This window comes from Tachysurus vachellii, chromosome 4, assembly GCF_030014155.1.
Source record: "Tachysurus vachellii isolate PV-2020 chromosome 4, HZAU_Pvac_v1, whole genome shotgun sequence".
Classification (NCBI taxonomy): domain Eukaryota; kingdom Metazoa; phylum Chordata; class Actinopteri; order Siluriformes; family Bagridae; genus Tachysurus; species Tachysurus vachellii.
In genome coordinates, this window is record NC_083463.1 from 7,786,027 (window position 1) to 7,805,346 (window position 19,320).

A 19,320-nucleotide genomic window follows, 5' to 3' on the forward strand; every position below is an offset into this window, starting at 1 on the left:
GTCCAACATGAGGTAAAGTTACTGTATATGGAGATGATATGTGCACATTTACACTCTTGAATGCTCAGTGAAATAAAATAAGGTTTGGGAGATGAGATCTTTTACTTCTTTGTAGTCATGGGTGGTGGGAGATGTTTAGTCCTGGTTCTCCTCAGGAGCAGGATTTTACAAAGAAGTCATTGATAGTGACATGACTGGCTTGACTTTGACATAATGTACGGAAGGGATTAAGTTTGAGGTAGCTCTTTCGAGGTAGGTGGAACTTAGTCCCAAAGTAGTGAATATTTTCAAATATTTTATACAACAAAAGGTGTATGGAAATAATAATTCTAATTTTGTTAATATATTATAATAGCATATAATAGTGCATTAATAATGATAAAAAACCAACACGTGGTGGGCTTTAGTTGCTTCACTACACATTATTTATGTAGTTTAAGACCGATGTGAGTTTTTAAAAATAACTCAAGAAATATGGGTGGAGGACAGTTAAAGAGTAGTGGATGTTTCAGCAAAGGAAAGAAAACTATCTCTGAAATGGTGCAAAATGGTCTGCTGAGAGTTTAGGGGTTGTTCCATGAACCAGTTCTGAGGTTCTGAGTTTCTTCTTCTCTGTCAAAACAGATTTTTAAATAGAAGTGACAAAAGAAATAACAGTAGGTTTTGGTCTGCTAATTTGATTATAGTTATTATAGTGATAATATTTATTGTTGGTGAAATTCTGTTCAGTGTCTGATTATCAATTTATAGGCTCTCTCTCTCTCTCTCCCTCTCTCTCTCTCTCTCTCTCTCTCTCTCTCTCTCTCTCTCTCTCTCTCTCTCTCTCCCTGTCTGTCTCTCTCTCTCTCTCTGTCTCTCTCTCTCTCTCCCCCTGTCTCTCTCTCTCTCCCTGTCTCTCTCTCTCTCTCTCTCTCTCTCTCTCTCTCTCTCTCTCTCTCTCTCTCTCTCTCTCTCTCTCCCCCTGTCTCTCTCTCTCCCCCTGTCTCTCTCTCTCTCCCTGTCTCTCTCTCTCTCTGTCTCTCTCTCTCTCCCTGTCTCTCTCTCTCTCTGTCTCCCCCTGTCTCTCTCTCTCCCCCTGTCTCTCTCTCTCTCCCTGTCTCTCTCTCTCTCTCTCTCTCTCTCTCTCTCTCTCTCTCTCTCTCTCTCTCTATCTCTCTCCCCTGTCTCTCTCTCTCACTGTCTCTCTCTCTCTCTGTCTCTGTCTCTCTCTCTCTCTCTCTCTCTCTCTCTCTCTCTCTCTCTCTCTCTCTCTCTCTCTCTCTCTCTCTCTCTCTCCGCCTTTTCCTTCCTTTCCCACCCTGAGTTGTGTAGAGTGCAGTGGTGAGTTGAGTTTTGGGATGTGAAACATAAACAGATAGGACAGTACTTGTGACGGAGAATTATACCTCACTTGGGAAATGTGCAATACTCAACTGGAATGTGTTTATTTCTGATGCCTAAAACAACTGGATAATTTTATTTTGGATTTCCAAAGAGAAAATCAGGATTTAAGTAATGATTTACCTCATCAGCCTTTTGTGTTTATTCAGCACATCAGGTAAGTTGACTACATAAAACTTCATAATGTTCAGCTATTAAAGGTTTCATCATTTACACCATTAACTATGAACTATATGAACATCATTTACACCATTAACTATGAACTATATGAACATCATTTACACCATTAACTATGAACTATATGAACATCATTTACACCATTAACTATGTAAATATGAAATTTTAAAGGTTACCATATGCTCTTGTTTGAAGTACCGTGCCAACATTGCAAGGATATTGCCAATAATGTGAAAAATGTGGCTGGGGTAAAGTATTAATTTGCCAAATATCACAAAAATGTCTCTGAAAGGCTTCTAACATGCACCAAAAACACATTTCTGTGTTTCCACAATAAGCCGAAGAAGTTTCATCTGGAGCTGAATCTAATATTACACGGATCTGTGTAAATATACTTAGACATGGAGCAGTGAAATAGATTTTAATAGCTTTTAGTTTTAGTCACTATGTATTCAGTGTTCTTATGGGTATATTATAGTTTTTATTTTAAATTTGTTAAGCTTACACAGCTGTTTTACATTTTGGTGTATAATTTTTTAAACAGTTGATTATATTTATTAGGTATATATAAACATATTTCATGTAGGGTTTAAGTTTGAAGAGTTTCAGCATTGTTTTAGAATTTTTTATTTTAAATAATAATAATTTTTTAGAATTATTTATTTATTCATGCTTTGCTTGAATGTTTTTTAAATTTATTTTTACTATACTAACTGTGTTGTGGCGCCTATGGCTCATCCATGTTTCCTGGTATTGTTCTTGCCACGTGGTCTGGGAATGTGAAGCAATGGCAAGAGGTTAATGAGCACAACTGTGTTTTTAAATTAATTACTTTAGAATCAAGTCTGTTCTAGTCTTCATCCATAATTATATAATGGTGTTGAGGAGCCCCATTCATTGACACTTGCAAAGAAGCACCCTTAGTGTGGACATGACCTAAAAAATTCTATTGCTTATCGAACTAAAATCGCTAACAATAAACTGGACTATATATTTACAGAAAATCAAAAAGGGCCAATACTCTTGGTGAACACAGTCACCTGATTGGATTCTGCTGTCTGGATTACAGAAAAAACTTACAGACCCTTACAGAAAAATCATATACATTTCACTCATCTCACATGAAGAGCGATTGAAAGACCATATCCACATGTTGGACCCAGAAGGCGCACATGGGGCGTAATGCGAAAAATATGTGATCGCAATATGTGGGGGAAAGAATTCATGTGCGAATGTCTCATCTGAAAACCATATGACTTACATGCAAAAAGGAACAAATCATATGAAAAAAAATCATGAAAATGAATATGCACATACTACATAGGAAATGTTCATAATGTGTGAAAAATGTATAACACATAACCTGACTTAATTTTTTTCCTAAAGCCACATGTTTAATGTTTATAGCGTGTTTTAAATAAAATATGTGCCCAAAAGTTTACCTCCTGTATTAGATATTTAGTCCACAGGTGTTCAGAGGTAAAAATGTATTATGATGTGTGTATACCCTCTCCAGATGCAGTCATGGATCTCACACTGAGGTCAAATGGGAGTAATTCTTCACAGCACTTTGCTCTCTACTGCATCACAGGCGAGCGTAATGCTGATGGATTAGAGCTTAGCATCAGAAAAGACAACAGCATAATGCGTATGACAAAAGAGCCTCTTTTCACCGTGCAAAAGCTTCACTCTAGAGAAGTGCTGGCTTCTGGTTTCAGTGGCATGGGGCATAAGGGCATCTTTTACTGCCATTTGAAGCAGGGTTCAAAACACCAGAGCACTGTCACACTCATCAGCAACTACAATAAAGGTAAATGTCTTTACAGGTGGATAAATATTTTTTTGGAAACCTTGCAAGAGAAGAGGATTTATCTGGTTATATTGTTTTTTAAGGTCACCTCAGACCACAGAGGCTCTCCATTGTGACTAATAAAGGAGATACGGTACATCTGGCAATGGAAGTGGTAGGCACGGAGGAAAGAGATGTCACATGGAAATTTAACGGTAAGGGATTCACAGATGCAAATATTTGCACTTGTTGTACAGTGTAAGTTGTCTTCACATTGCAGGTATAGATGCATAATTTAGATGCATACTACAATTTTTATTTCTATAACATTTTTCAATAAGTACTCTAAATATGTTGTTCTTGTAACACACATGCACATAAATACAGTATATGGGCTCTAGTTCTGAATGAGTGTATAAATATACGGTATGTGTGCATGGTGCACTGAGACTAGACTGGCATCCAATCCAAAGGGTGTATTCCTGACCTGAACACTATAACCTGGTAGCGAATAATTGAACAAATGAATGATTAGGAGAATGGACTAATGAATGAACAAACTAATAAATGAATGAATAAATTAATGAATGAAATACTGTGTATTCCAGGAAATTATTACTACATGACCAACTGGGGTGATGTTGAAAATTGGACTGCAGTTCTCACCATAAATAATGTTATGCCAAGCAATGCGGGGATATACAGCGCAAGCTACGTTGGAGACAGCCCCATCTTTGGAGCCTGGATGCATCTAATTGTTCGCGGTATAGTAGTCATATCTTAATATTTGGTGTTTAATCCAAAGTGTACATGTAGATTCAACACTCATTTGGAAATGTGTTTGTTATTCCTAACATCATTTTGTCATTTTTGTTTATCTAGATTGTCCGAAAAACAAATGGGGAACAGGATGTGACAAGGAATGTCCTGAGTGCCTTAATGGTGGTGTGTGTCATGACAAAGATGGAGACTGTGTTTGTCCTCCAGGCTTCATGGGGACACGCTGTGAGACAGGTAATCAGATTCAGAAATCAGTTCACTGGCTCAGGTTATAAACCAAAAATTTACTCACCTAATTAATTCAGAAGCACTTTAGCAAGTTTTATAAGTGAATTAAGTGCATTTTAAGTTGATTTATGTGTATTAAGTGCCTTTTGTGTTGTTGTTGCTTGTAGCATGTCGAGAGGGTATGTTTGGGCGAAACTGCCAGGAATCCTGTAAGGCAGAAAATGGATGCCAGGGTCAGACCTTCTGCCTTGTTGAGCCTTATGGCTGCTCCTGTGCAAGTGGCTGGCATGGACATCACTGCAACAAACGTAGGTTTGATGGGTTAATACATTTAGTAATGACTACTGGAGAAATTTTAGCAACAGTCAGTGATTGTGGTTCTGAGCTTGATGGAAATCTTGAAAATTCAAATCCCAGAAAGAAACAGTTTAGTCATAGTGGTTAATGCTCCAGCAGTGTCATATAATTGGTGACTCATTGGGCGGGCTTAAAGACTCTCTCTTTTCCAAAGTTAATAATAACAGTGAAAAACAATTTACCTACTAAATAAAAATGCAAAATGATCATTTAATAAAGATGATGATGTCAAATATTATGTGCAGGATATGGCTGAATTGGATCTTTGTAAGATATCTCTCTCCAAAACACCTATAACGTTAATGGTAAAGCCTGTCCTGTGGATCAAATATAAATATGCATCTTAAAGTTGCAGTATTTAAATGGCTCAGAAGTATCAGTGTTCAATATAATGTATGCAGAATGACCATAAGCACTAGAAATAATCTCTACGAAGTAATATTTTCAGGTATTAGCTTATTATCTAATGCTCTAATAGTTTTTTCTTGAAATCTCATCTTCAAAATAAACCAAATTAAATTTCAGGTAAAAAGCTATAGACATGAATGGTGTATTGACATAAATACGTAGATAATGAATGGTTCTGGATCTTCTTAATGTTGATTTTGTTTTTTAGCTTGTCCTGAGGGATTGTATGGAGCTGACTGCCGTCTGAGCTGCAATTGTAAGAACAAGGGCAAATGTAGTCGATTCAGTGGCTGCCAGTGTCCTACCGGTTGGAGAGGACAACACTGTGAGAAGCTAGGTTAGGCCTTACTGTTTCTACATACTATTGACCTGGAGCTGTAAATTGGAATGTATTTGTTCTTTATGTAACAGTGTATGATTTGATATGTTCCTGCAGATCATGCTCCACAAATCCTTGACATGGCTAGGAACCTGGAGTTTAACCTAAACTCCAGCCCAAAAATCTTATGCTCTTCCACAGGCAATCCTCTTCCCAGTCATACCAGTTTTGAGCTACGCAAGCCGGACAGCACGGTCCTTAAGGTTAAGAACAGATTACCCTAATAGTAATGTTATGTAGCAAAGCATCATTAATGTTGTACTAATAAAGCTGATTCATGAGAGATATATAAAATGAATTGATTTAACACACTTATTTAGGAAGATGTGGACATTCTCTATTAAAGCTTGTGTACTAAATAAGATTCTCTTCATTTCTGGTTCAACAGGCCTCCCACATCACAATGGATGCAAACAAGAGCACAGCTCATTTTGTGATTCCAAACTTGACTCCTGAGGATGGGGGGCTCTGGGAATGTCGAGTCTCAACAGAGGGTGGGCAGGACTTCTGTAAGTTCAACCTGACTGTTAAAGGTAAGGCTTACTTATATAAGATTCTGGTAACCAAACAAATCATGACTATGTTTATATTTGTGTGGATAGCCATGGTAAGATATAAAAATAAAAGTTTGATACCAAAACTGTAAATTACTGTGATTTACATTTACATTTACTCATTTTGAACTAATTGTGACCTAAAATTTTAGAATACATATGCCCCTTTTCCACCAAAAAGAACCGGGTGCTGGTTCAGAGCTAGCACTGGTGCTGGTTCAAAGTTGGTTCCACTGGCGAACCTTCTAAGAACCGGTTTGCCTTTCCACCGGCTAGAGAGCCGTCACAGAGTCGAGTCTGACGTCACTGTATACGTGTCACGTGTCCCAGCAACTTTAGCGCAGCAGCGGCAAACACAAACACATCAACAATGGTGGATGTTGCTTTACTGTTAATGCTCATGGCTTTGTGAACCTACATTGGCATCCAAACGTGGCGAATCCAACGTGTACGTGCAGCTCCATGTAATCTGTATAAACAGAGGTTGTAATCGAGAAAGTACATAACGTTATTTTATCATTAACACAGAAAAAAGGTAGCCTTAGCATGTAGCTACTTACTATAATGTGTGCTTAAAGTAAAAAAGTATTAAACATTAGTATACTTAAGCTACATTATCAAATGCGCTAACCGTAGCCCCGCCTCCAGCCCCGCCCCAGCCCCTGACACAAGCAGTTCTTAAGACTAGACCAGCAACGTTTTGGTGCTACTTAAGAACCACTTTTCCTGGTTCAGAGCCGGTGCTTTGGCTGTCGAAACAGAAAGAACTGACTCTAAATTAGCCTCTGGCTCCGAACCAGCACTCGAACTGCCTCGGTGGAAAAGGGGCAATAGATTGCTGAATGGGGTCACGGTGGCTTAGTGGTTAGCACGTTCGCCTCACACCTCCAGGGTTGGGGGTTCGATTCCCGCCTCCGCCTTGTGTGTGTGGAGTTTGCATGTTCTCCCCTTGCCTCCGGGGTTTCCTCCGGGTACTCCGGTTTCCTCCCCCGGTCCAAAGACATGCATGGTAGGTTGATTGGCATCTCTGGAAAATTGTCCCTAGTGTGTGATTGAGTGAATGAGTGTGTGTGTGTGTGCCCTGTGATGGGGTGGCACTCCGTCCAGGGTGTATCCTGCCTTGATGAGCAATGACGCCTGAGATATGCACAGGCTCCCCGTGACCCGAGGTAGTTCGGATAAGCGGTAGAAAATGAGTGAGTTTGCTGAATTATGGAATAACTCTTATTTTCATATATCTTTAACAAGAGCCCCCCTGTCCAACCACTCCTCCAAAACTGATTGAGAAGAACAGCAAACAGATAGTTGTAAAGCCTGTGGAGAAATACAGTGGTGATGGACCCATTTCGTCTATAAAGATCCTCTATAAGCCTGTGGAGTCAGAACACACCTGGTCTACAATAATAGGTGGGAAATGGTCATGTTCATTAATTTTACAGTAATCAATACATTACTACACAGGCTAAAATATACTAAAGGTCTTTTTCTTGTTTTGTTGTTCTTTTTGATTTCAATTTCAGTGTACAACAATGAGCCTATTACACTAATGAACTTAAAGCCCATGACCAAATATCAGGTCCAGGTGCAGCTTACCCGGCCAGGAGATGGAGGACAGGGACCATTGGGTCCAGAGGCTATCATGGAGACTGAATGTCTAGGTGAGTTCATTATGACAAATATGAGCTGAGACGGGTCTAAAGGAAAGCCTCCGGATAATCGTTTATGAATAGACAGCGCCATATCGTCTATTGGTGGTCCTCTAGCTTTTAAAGAGGCAGAGATTTAAATTTATTTTGGTGTTTGTGACTAACTGAATCCAGTGTCTGAATCAAGGTTGTGACTTTTGGTGAGTCAGACCTTGGTTGCCTATAATGTATTACAGGATATGGATTTTAAATGGGTTTAAGTTTAGGGTGTTCTGTTAGGTGCAGCAGTCATGTTCTGACTGCCTATTCTTTGTCGTTAGAGGCCACAGCCAAGCTGGAGATTCATTCCTGCTCTCAGAAGGAGCAGAACATCACGATGAATTAGCTTTTTAGCACAGCTCTACAGCCAGAACAATTAGATGCTGATCAGCTGTGATAGCCATGGGCTTGCCTAAAAGCCGTATCTTACAAGCCTCAACAGAAAGTGTAAAGCAACTCTTTTTATGTCAGTTATCAGTCAATTAAAGTCGCTAATAAGAGCGAATAGTGATATTTGTCCTCAAATGGGTTATATGTCTGTTAGCTGGATTGGAAGGATTGTATTGTACAGACTAGGATGTCAGTTGTTTAATTGAGGATTGCAACTGATTTAGCAAGAATTACTCGTTTGGGTTTGTGCCCTTGATATGAGCATAATCTCTGTTCTCCATCATTCTTCCTTTAGATAGTTGTTATTGAAGTTGAACTAGCAAAGGGGGGGTGTGGGGGTGTAATATTTTGTATTATTTTGCACTCAACAAAAAGGTAGAACATCTGCCATATTCTAGTGGAATACCCAAACTCTGTGCTATATGTTGCCATGCTAGCCTAAAGAACCCTGGCATTCTTTCTCTCACCCACTCAAGGTCCCTCTTCACCACGGAATGTCCAGGCTAAATCCTTGTCCATCAGCACAGTTAAGGTTTGTTGGGAGCCCCCTGAAGATCACAATGGAGGCATTGTGAAATACGTCATTGAATACCAACCAGTGGGCAAGGTCAGCCAACACCCTTTGGTGGACACTGATGATGGAAACAAGACCACCAAGGATGTGACAGCATTAAATGGCAGCACCTTATACCAGTTTCGTGTGCGGGCTTTCACAAAGGTGCCTGGGGAGTGGAGCAAATTTGTGCAAGCAAAAACTCAAGCCGATGGTATGCTATTAGAGTAAATAATTAAACCAGGAGACGTTATATTTGTATATAGAATAACTCATGTTTTTAATATATGGTTTAATATATGTTATTGCTATATGTTCAGACGTTGATGTTCATTGATAATGTGTCCATCAGGCCCTGCCAACTACATTCCAACTACTCAGGGGGTTGGAAGGCCTCAGAAGGAGGATCATCAGCTACTCTGGGCTGTGATTGGCTCAGTAGCAATTACCTGTGTCACCATCCTTCTAGCACTACTGGTCCTCTTCTACATACGCAAATCTATTGTCAAACGCAAACGCACATTCACCTACCAATCCGGATCTGTGAGTGTACACGTTTCTTAAAAACCCTAAAGCTCACTTTTGACCAACCTTTAGACATTTTAGCCATTTAGCATACATTCTGTCTGATTTTTGGCTAATATTTCACAACACCTATACATGCAAAGGGAGAAGAGACCATTTTGCAGTTCAACTCAGGGACTCTCACACTGACTCGGAGACCAAAGCCCATCTCGGAACCTCTAACTTACCCTATTCTGGAATGGGAGGACATCAAGTTTGAGGATGTTATTGGTGAAGGGAATTTTGGGCAAGTCATTAAAGCAATGATCAAGAAGGATGGAACCAAAATGAGTGCTGCAGTCAAAATGCTTAAAGGTGAGGCTCACATTTCAAACTTCTATGCATGCCAAAGCTCATATCGAAGTGATAAGCATGCAGTAGCGGCACTGTTCTATATACGCCTGTTTTATAGTGATGTGTTTATTTGGGCAGAATTTGCCTCAGAAAATGACCACCGGGACTTCGCTGGGGAACTGGAGGTCCTCTGCAAGCTGGGCCAGCATCCCAACATTATTAACCTTCTAGGAGCTTGTGAAAACAAAGGTAAGAGTGCCACCTATTGGCCAAGCAAGCTTCCTATATACTGTCTAGTTAACCAGATGAATTCAGGCTAAATTATTGCCAGAACTTTGAAATGATATTGTAGTTAATGAATGCTGATGATCATGCTCTGACTTTTGACTTGACCATTCAATGCCAGGCCAATGTGAAAGAAAACGAAGTTATTTTTTGTGTGCTTCATGTGACTTTTTAAACTAAAAAACAAGTAATTGAGCAAAATGAATTACAAAGCTTTAATACTACTTTTAACTTTTAATGCTTTTAACAATGGACATTGTCTCAAAGCAGCTTCACAGAAGTATAACATAGAATCATAGAATAAAAATGTTAAAGCTTAAAATTAAGTTGCTATTTATCCCTAACATATATCATGCAACACAATAAGCCAAAAATATAACCAGTAAAGAAAATGTAGTTTAAAGCCTGTCATGTGTTTACATACAATATCTGAATATTGACAGATAATTCCATAATATTAGATACTGAAATTTTTTTTTTTTTTACTTGAAGTGATGTGATTAGATTTTTGCTAAAACTTACAGAGCTGTAACTATAATGAAAGTAAATGATTATAGGATAAAGCTATGCAAAATGTGCAATTAATATTAATATTGACAGAAAAAGTTTATCACAAAAATTGCATCAGTGATTGTAAAAAAAAATAAAACAGCAAGTAGCTCTTGAGATTTTCTTTTATCACGCATGTTGCTCTGTATGTTTCATGTTTTGTTTTTGTTTTTTTTTTTAATTTTTCTCCTCAGGTTACCTGTATATTGCTATTGAGTATGCTCCTTATGGGAATCTCCTGGATTTCTTGAGGAAGAGCCGTGTTCTGGAGACGGATCCAGCTTTTGCTAAAGAACATGGCACTGCCTCTACACTCACCTCACAGCAGCTGCTTCAGTTCGCCGCAGATGTAGCAACCGGCATGCATTACCTTAGTGACAAACAGGTAAGCAGATAGCACACACTATCTACTGTACAATTTAAATTTTAATTCTAAATTCTAAGCAATTAACAATTTTACAGTGCTCATTTACAGAGTAGAAATGTACTGTAGCACTCACACGTTACTTTTTCTAATCTGTAATGATCTCATAATATTGTATTGTAAATACTGTCAAATAGGGGGCATGGTGGCTTAGTGGTTAGCACGTTCGCCTCACACCTCCAGGGTTGGGGGTTCGATTCCCGCCTCCGCCTTGTGTGTGTGGAGTTTGCATGTTCTCCCCGTGCCTCGGGCGTTTCCTCCGGGTACTCCGGTTTCCTCCCCCGGTCCAAAGACATGCATGGTAGGTTGATTGGCATCTCTGGAAAATTGTCCGTAGTGTGTGATTGCGTGAGTGAATGAGAGTGTGTGTGTGTGCCCTGTGATGGGTTGGCACTCCGTCCAGGGTGTATCCTGCCTTGATGCCCGATGACGCCTGAGATAGGCACAGGCTCCCCGTGACCTGAGGTAGTTCGGATAAGCGGTAGAAAATGAGTGAATTAAATACTGTCAAATAATATTGTCCTAAATTTTGTAGTACCATTTTTCACTTTAAACTATTATGTGTTTTCAGTTTATTCACAGAGATCTGGCAGCCAGAAACGTACTGGTTGGAGAAAATTTGGTGGCAAAAATTGCTGATTTTGGACTCTCACGTGGAGAAGAAGTGTATGTCAAAAAGACCATGGTGAGTAAAGTATTTTCACTTGTAAAAAAAAAAAATGAGAAATTCAGAATTGTGAAAATTTAAGCGATGAAATGCTCGATCAACAGCCCAAAATACTAATGTCAGGATCAGTACAAAGTTATGTCACTTATATCAAATTTTTCAGGTGCACTTTAATGCTGTAAGTCTACCATTTTTTCTACCACCCAAAGGTGCTTTATTGGATTCAGACCCAGTGACTGGGAAAGTCACTGAGGAACCTGAACTCATTGTAATCATAATAGTTTATGAAACCAATTTGAGATAAATTTTGCTATGTGACATGGTGCATTATCCTGCTGGGATGCACATGACTAGAAACAAATAGTACTCAAATAGTCTGTGGTATTCAAGCGATGATTTATATTGTGCTAATGAACTCAAAGTGTGCCAAGAAAACATTCTCCAGACCATTACATCACCTCCACTGGCATGAACTGTGACACAAAGCAGGTGGGTCAATGGGTTCATGTTGTTGTCACCACATACTGACCCTACCATCTGTGTGCCTCAGCTGAACTTGAGCTTCAACAGGTCTCAAGATCTTTTTTCAAGTCTTTAACTGTCCAATTTAGGTGAGCACATACTCACTACAGCTCAGATTTCTGTTCTTTACTGACAGAAGTGCAACTTGACATGGTCTTCTGCCATTGTAGCCAATCCACCTCAAAGTTAAACATATGCATTACCTGAGTGTTTACCTGAATTACTGTAACTACCTTTCTGTCAGCTAGAACCAATCTGGCCATTCACTCTTGACGTCTCTCCTCAACAAGATCTGCAGAGCTGCTGCTCACTTGAAGGGTTTTCTTTTTGCACCATTCTCATTAAACTCTCAGATCAAAATCACTGTGAACACATTCTGATATTAATGTGAAAATTACTCATGATTGGTCTCATTGGCTGAGAAGATAATTGCATGAGTGAGTTGTTCCTAATAAAGAGCTTAGCGGCCAACAGGGATCACCTTAACTGACTTAAATTTTCCAAATAACGTCTGCTGTCCAAAAAAAAACAAACACAAATAAAAAGTAATTCAGTGAAGAGGAAATGAAAGGGAAATATACCATTCATAAGAACTCCTAGTAGTATATATATATATTTATTTATATATATATAAAACAGATTGTGAGCCAATAGAATATCAGAATAGACCAGATCAGATATGCTAGTATTAATTTTGTAGCAGCTGTATTTTATCATTTAGTTTGCTGTTAACTTGAAACTATCCAGTCCTCCAAAAAACTCTATAGATTTTGATCTCTCTCTCTCTCTCTCTCTCTCTCTCTCTCTCTCTCTCTCTCTCTCTCTCTCTCTCTCTCTCACCCTCTCTCTCTCTCTCTCTCTCTCTCTCTCTCTCTCTCTCTCTCTCTCTCTCACACCCTCTCTCTCTCTCTCTCTCTCTCTTTCTCTCTCTCTCTCTCTCTCACACCCTCTCTCTCTCACCCTCTCTCTCTCTCTTTCTCTCTCTCTCTCTCTCTCTCTCTCTCTCTCTCTCTCTCTCTCACCCTCTCTCTCTCTCTTTCTCTCTCTCTCTCTCTCTCTCTCTCTCTCACCCTCTCTCGCTCTCTCTCTCTGTCTCTCTCTCTCTCACACCCTCTCTCTCTCTCTCTCTCTCTCTCTCTCTCTCTCTCTCTCTCTCTCTCTCTCTCTCTCTCTGCCTACTGCAATTTTCATATATGACATGTCAGCACTGTCATAAACCACACATGGATTTACAACCTCTATATACTGTATATATTATCCTTCAATAACATACACTTTCCAATAAGAGGAAAAACATCATATTTTTGTCCAGATTAACCTTAAATCTTGCATAATGTTACTTCATTGACAACAAAAAACTTCAAATGTTTACATCACACATTAGATTTTGAATCTTTTCAAACCTTACTAACCAACTCATCTTTCCTCAGGGGAGACTTCCTGTACGATGGATGGCTATTGAATCCCTTAATTACAGTGTCTACACCACAAAAAGTGATGTGTAAGTATTTTTTTTCGCAAATGTCTAGCTGTTTTCTCAGGGTTTGTTTTTTAGTCACAGACTGTTTGTGAAATTTAACTCTCTTAAGAATACTGTATCGGTTAATGCAAAAGCAGTGTGTCACATCATGCTGTGGTTTTAGTGCAAAACAACAAATCATTCTGCGACCATCCTGTCTGTATCCCTCTCCCATTGGTCACTGGGTAACTGATAAATAAGAAGGGAGGAACTGATAACAAGGCAGGAAACTCCAAAGCAGCTAGTGCTACCAGGCCACAACGACTGTCTTAAAACCCTATTTTTAACCACTAAAGAACTTGCTGTACTGACAAGATGGACAAAGAAAGAACTGGTTGTTTGAAGTTGCTAATGTAATACATGCAAACGAATGGCTTTTGCAGGACACATGGGTAGCTGTCAAGTTTCAATTTCAGGTTTATTTCATTTCTAGGGCACATTAGATGTGTTATTAGCTGAACACAGCTACATAATTGAGTTAAATAACAGAGGATCTTGTACAGATGCCAAGCAGAACTGTGGCTGGAGTAGTTTGGTCAGCAGAAACACAACAGCATGCAAACCACAGTCCAGGACTTGACAACACTTGCTCTGTGTGTTCTAGATAATTTTACGATTTATGATTTAAGTAATAACAAACACGTGAGTGTAATATGTTAGGATATAACATAGGATGATGTCGAAAAAGGAGCATTTAAGTGTTTACTTGATGTCTTGTATGTAATGATAAAGCAATAAAAGAAACTTTTATTTAGCGACTACACAGAAATTAAAATTCTGAGGTCTATACATAAAAGACATGAACTCCGATGCTGGTTTTGATCCTGTCTCTCTTCCACACTCTCTCTGTTACTTGCAGCTGGTCATTTGGGGTGCTCTTGTGGGAGATTGTAAGTTTAGGTAAGTTTGTATTGTGTTTTTATAATTCCTACAGCCTCCATTAAAAAGTTCATACATGCAAACTGCAACAGACACAAACTATCTGTAGACTCAAGCAGCCCGAAACAGACAGAAACACACTCAATTTTTATGATTTTAATATACATTTCTAGTTACATTTAACTTAAAATATAACAGCTGCCATTCCCACACTAGCCTCTCCATTTGCTCTGTCTTTTGAAGTTAATAAGACAAAACAACAGGGTTTTGTTTTAGGTCTGTGATGTACGGTGGCCGAGAAGTGCAAAACACGTTAAAAAATCCGAAAACAAAACAACAAATGCAAAAACAAAAAACAAAACAACAAATGCAAAAACAAAAAACAAAACAACAAATGCAAAAACAAAACAACAAATCCAAATACACATTAACAAATCCAAGAAAACATTAACAAATCCAAGAACACATTAACAAATCTGAATACACATTAACAAATCTGAATAAACGTTAACAAAACCGAATAATCATTAACAAATCCAAGAACACATTAACAAATCCGAATAAACATTAACAAATCCGAATACACATTAACAAATCCAAGAACACATTAACAAATCTGAATACACATTAACAAATCTGAATAAACGTTAACAAATCCGAATAAACATTAACAAATCCAAAAACACATTAACAAATCCAAAAACACAACGTCAAGTCAGACAAGCCGGAAACGGTAGGTATCGTTTGTGAATGGAAACTTACCGATCATCGGACATCTGTAAAAATAGATTGTCCCACATGTGAATCCATGTAAAAAATTATAACATAAATAATATAAATTTGTGCTGTCTTGAAGCCATCACCACTGTACGAGCTTCTGTTATAGACAATTAATCAACAACTTCTGACGAAGCAGAATTAAAATTAAAATTGGTAAATGTTAATGCACTCTGACTTTGGGACCTTTAGATTTGTTTAAGATTCATGTAATGTACTAAACTGTTTTACAACAGGAGGAACTCCATACTGTGGGATGACCTGTGCTGAGCTCTACGAGAAGCTTCCACAGGGCTACAGGATGGAAAAGCCCAGAAACTGTGATGATGAAGTGTAAGGATTTGTTTCTTGTGCTAAGAATGCCATTATTGTCCAAGTTTATTTTTTTTTGCAGTAGCATCCATTGGTAATGGAAACAAACTGAGACATAACCAATGATTCCTTGCTGCTACATTGAACCAAAAATATTTTCCAGGTATGAGCTGATGAGACAGTGTTGGAGAGACAGGCCTTACGAAAGGCCGCCGTTTTCTCAGATATCTGTTCAGCTGAACAGGATGCAAGAGGCAAGGAAGGTAAGAATCAGTAATTCAATTCATTTCATTTTAATTCAATTCAAATTTATTTGTATTTTGCAGTTTTAACAATGGAAATTGTCACAAAGCAGGCTTTCATGGATATATAAATTCAGGATGGAAATTATAAATTTAAATTTCTCCCTAATGAGCAATTCAGATGCCACATATCTCTTAGTGTTGTAGAATCTACTTAGTAATTTAATAAAACTACAATCTATCTACTCATGATTTAAAATAGCTAAGCTACAGCAACTCTTGGTTATTTTTATGTTTGTTTCCAATATGTAGAAAATTAATTCATTTTAAAAGGTATATGCAAATCCATAAAACAGTGAGTTAAATAGCTGCATTTTGGCATCTCTGGCAATATGAATAATATGTTTCACATAAGTTTGCTTGTTATTTTAACCCTTGTATGATGTTCGGGTCTGTGGGACCCGTATACATAAACATCAATAGTTTTGAAAAACTTTGCTTCCTTGTAAATTTGTTGATTTTTTTCCACTCATAACTTGATTAAATTTGATTTTCTTTTTTTTTATTACATTTTATTAAAAAGCAACAAAAAACGAGTAGCACTTTAATTAAAAAATGTGATGTAATAAAGGTAAAGGGCAAATATTAACCATATATGCTGTTTATATTGCTTGTAATTGGGATGAAGTAAACATCTGTAGAGTATTTTAACATCAAATTTTTGATTATGTTGAATTAAAATCCCAAAAACTGGCCGAGTAACACAAATACGAACAACATACAAGGGTTAAACTGGCTGATTCTAGCTATTATGCTAAAACAGACATAAGTCAGAGAGCCATCATGCTCCATCAAGACAGTTATCAATTTTGATAAATCACTGCTTTATTACATTAATGTAACAGGAAATACTCAACACCTGTCACCAAGTTAACTGGCTGTTTAACTGACAATAATCACAAAACCATTTCATGCACTGCTCTCATTTATATGCTAAATAAAGTCAACAGGGCTAACAGTTTTGCTTATGTAGGTTACAAACAAATGTAAATCCCTTGCCAAGTAAAGCATCACCCTCATACACCTGAAACAATCAGGCCATGGATGTTTAATAGTCTCGTTATGATCACAGGATGAATCCATTCTCTGTAGCCTTTAGCTGTATTTTGAAAATATCTCAGCTTCTTCCTTGATACTAAATCTGTAATTAAGATCGTAACTGTGGAGGCAGGGATGCGCTTGAGTGCTGCCCTGTGTATACACAATCCAGCATTTGAGCATACCTGCACTTCCACAGTAACGTCACAGTAACATGTGTATAGCTACTCTCTAACACTGCTAGTCAGATGCAGTGCAATTTTACTCTCTATCTATCTGTTCATCACCTGACACATCACTCCTTTGTGTATTTCCGAACAGGCCTACGTAAACATGGCTCTGTTTGAGAACTTTACCTACGCCGGAATAGATGCCACTGCTGAAGAGGCCTGACTACTTGCCCCCCCAGATTCCAGCAGGTTCCACAATCCGAGGGAGGCTCAGCACAGCAGGGCCATACGTTACTGCCAACCCCCTGTTGTTCGATTCCATCGTTCAAAGAAGAGACACTCTCCAAGGACCATGGGCTGTAGAGGAAAGACTGTGAAAGGACACTTGTAGGGTCCCTACTCCCTTCTGTTAACCTGTGGATGATCTCAATTCATTGTCAATACACTGGTTGTCTTGATGACAGTGTTTGAATGCTCAAAAAAAGGGAGTTTAAAAGAGATCACATTTCTGCTGTACCTGTACCTGCTGGGATCTGTGGGGATTTTGACAACTCTGTGAATATATTGTTTTCCATAATGAGCTGCTTTGTAACGTTGTTGCTATGGAAAAACATATCAATGCAGTTCATACAGATGGACATCGTTCTATGTAGCACTTAATGTAATGACAGAAAACCAAGTGTACCATAGTTATTTTAGTACTGCATGTATACTGTAGATTTGAGCTCGATTTCATATGCTTGTAAAGAGGCACACATGACACATGATGCATCTACATGACACCCTTATAAGCTCACATAGCCTACGTAAACTTTATGTAGTTATGTGTCTTTATCAGTGTCACTGACTTTATATCCCTGGTATGTCCAAGTCACGTAATGGTGATCATGCTACATGATAAACATGAAAGCAGGCTTGCTAATTTATGACCAAAGAACTAATTTACAGCTCTGATATTACAGAGTCATAACATTGCAATAAGGGATTGTAAAACAAATGATATATAAGCCAAAAAATGTTTTAATATGAAACTCACTTTAAAAGCCAGAGAATACATACATAACTGCATTTAGAGTGTGAATCAAGTCAATTCTGTGTATATACTGTATCACAGTGGATTATAAGCACAAAAGTAGCTTAATGGTGTAGTACTCCTAAAATCTTCACTAGGTAGCATTGTTATACAGCAAGTTGTCACAATCAGTGATATTAGTACTGTCTTTAAACGTACTCGTGTATATTAATTTTTCCAAATTAACCCTCACTTGGCAGGCTATGCCTCTCTGTCTCAAAAGAAGCTGTGCCAGTTTCTTTAAAGAACAGAAAGAACAGTTTCCCTAGTTATGTACAGTATGTAGGAAGTCTTTCTGGCCGCTTCGTCTGTTGTAAGCCTTTATAAATGTTTAAGTGGATTATGCAGGTTTTATGTAGACATTATGAATAATGAAATCGTGCTTAGAAAACATCTTATCAAATACCTTTTCTATGCCTTTACTGGAAGTGATACCAGTTACATAAATGTGTGTATTCGTCAATCACATGTACAGTTGGAAAAAAAGAACTGGGAATTCCATAGATTTCATTTAATTTTTGTAAATAAAACCTTTATATGGAAATGACTTGCTACACAAATCATCTGGAGGTTTTGGTTACAGCAAACAAAAGAGAACATATTTTCTCCCTCCACAACCTGCCCCGTCCCCAAACACCTCCCACCCCAACCCTGGGCCATACCTTCACCTTTCTCTCTCTCTCTCTCTCTCTCTCTCACTCTCTCTCTCTCTCTCTGTCTCACACACACACACACACACACACATTATTCTCATTTTCGCTACTGTCAGTCGAAGTTGGGCCTCTCGCCTTCTGCAGCTCAGTGATCTGTCAGAAGGTTTCCTCTCTAAACCACATGCACTGGACTTGTCAAGCTGAGGACACTCAGTTTCCTTCCCACTACCACAATCTCACACAAACTCTTGCTTAGACATACACACGCTTATATCTATACATTAGAGGTGTCAACAAATCATCATTCTGTAAACAGCTCATTCTACCCATATTTTTATTTAATCATTGTTATTCAAGATTTTTGCGTATTTATATGCCAACTTAAGAAATGCTTAGATTGCAATAGATAGCTATCTATCTGACAGTAGATTTTTATTTTTTTGCTGTTTCTAAAGTATGTCCAGATGAGGTGTAACACAATGCCACTATCTGATTCTACATATGTTTATGTTCTACATATGTGCTCCAAATATTCGTACACTGGAAAACACTGGAAAGATACCATGTGCAATTTTTTTTAAATAATAAAAAATTAATTGTGCACCTCTTATAA

The 19,320-nt window shown here is 38.2% G+C and overlaps 1 protein-coding gene across 1 annotated transcript; it reads left to right on the plus strand.

Moving 5' to 3' along the window:
• The first annotated feature begins 1,345 nt into the window (after nt 1-1,345).
• tie1 (tyrosine kinase with immunoglobulin-like and EGF-like domains 1) lies at nt 1,346-19,320 on the plus strand. The gene is made up of 22 exons (XM_060867528.1): nt 1,346-1,537; nt 3,074-3,367; nt 3,451-3,561; nt 3,955-4,110; nt 4,229-4,360; nt 4,522-4,662; nt 5,328-5,456; nt 5,556-5,701; nt 5,887-6,031; nt 7,301-7,459; nt 7,573-7,710; nt 8,604-8,894; nt 9,033-9,223; nt 9,349-9,559; nt 9,677-9,787; nt 10,567-10,757; nt 11,368-11,481; nt 13,416-13,486; nt 14,364-14,404; nt 15,397-15,493; nt 15,636-15,735; nt 17,134-19,320. The coding sequence occupies exons 1-22, from the start codon at nt 1,495-1,497 to the stop codon at nt 17,203-17,205; spliced, it is 3,084 nt and encodes a 1,027-aa protein (XP_060723511.1). The 5' UTR covers nt 1,346-1,494; the 3' UTR covers nt 17,206-19,320.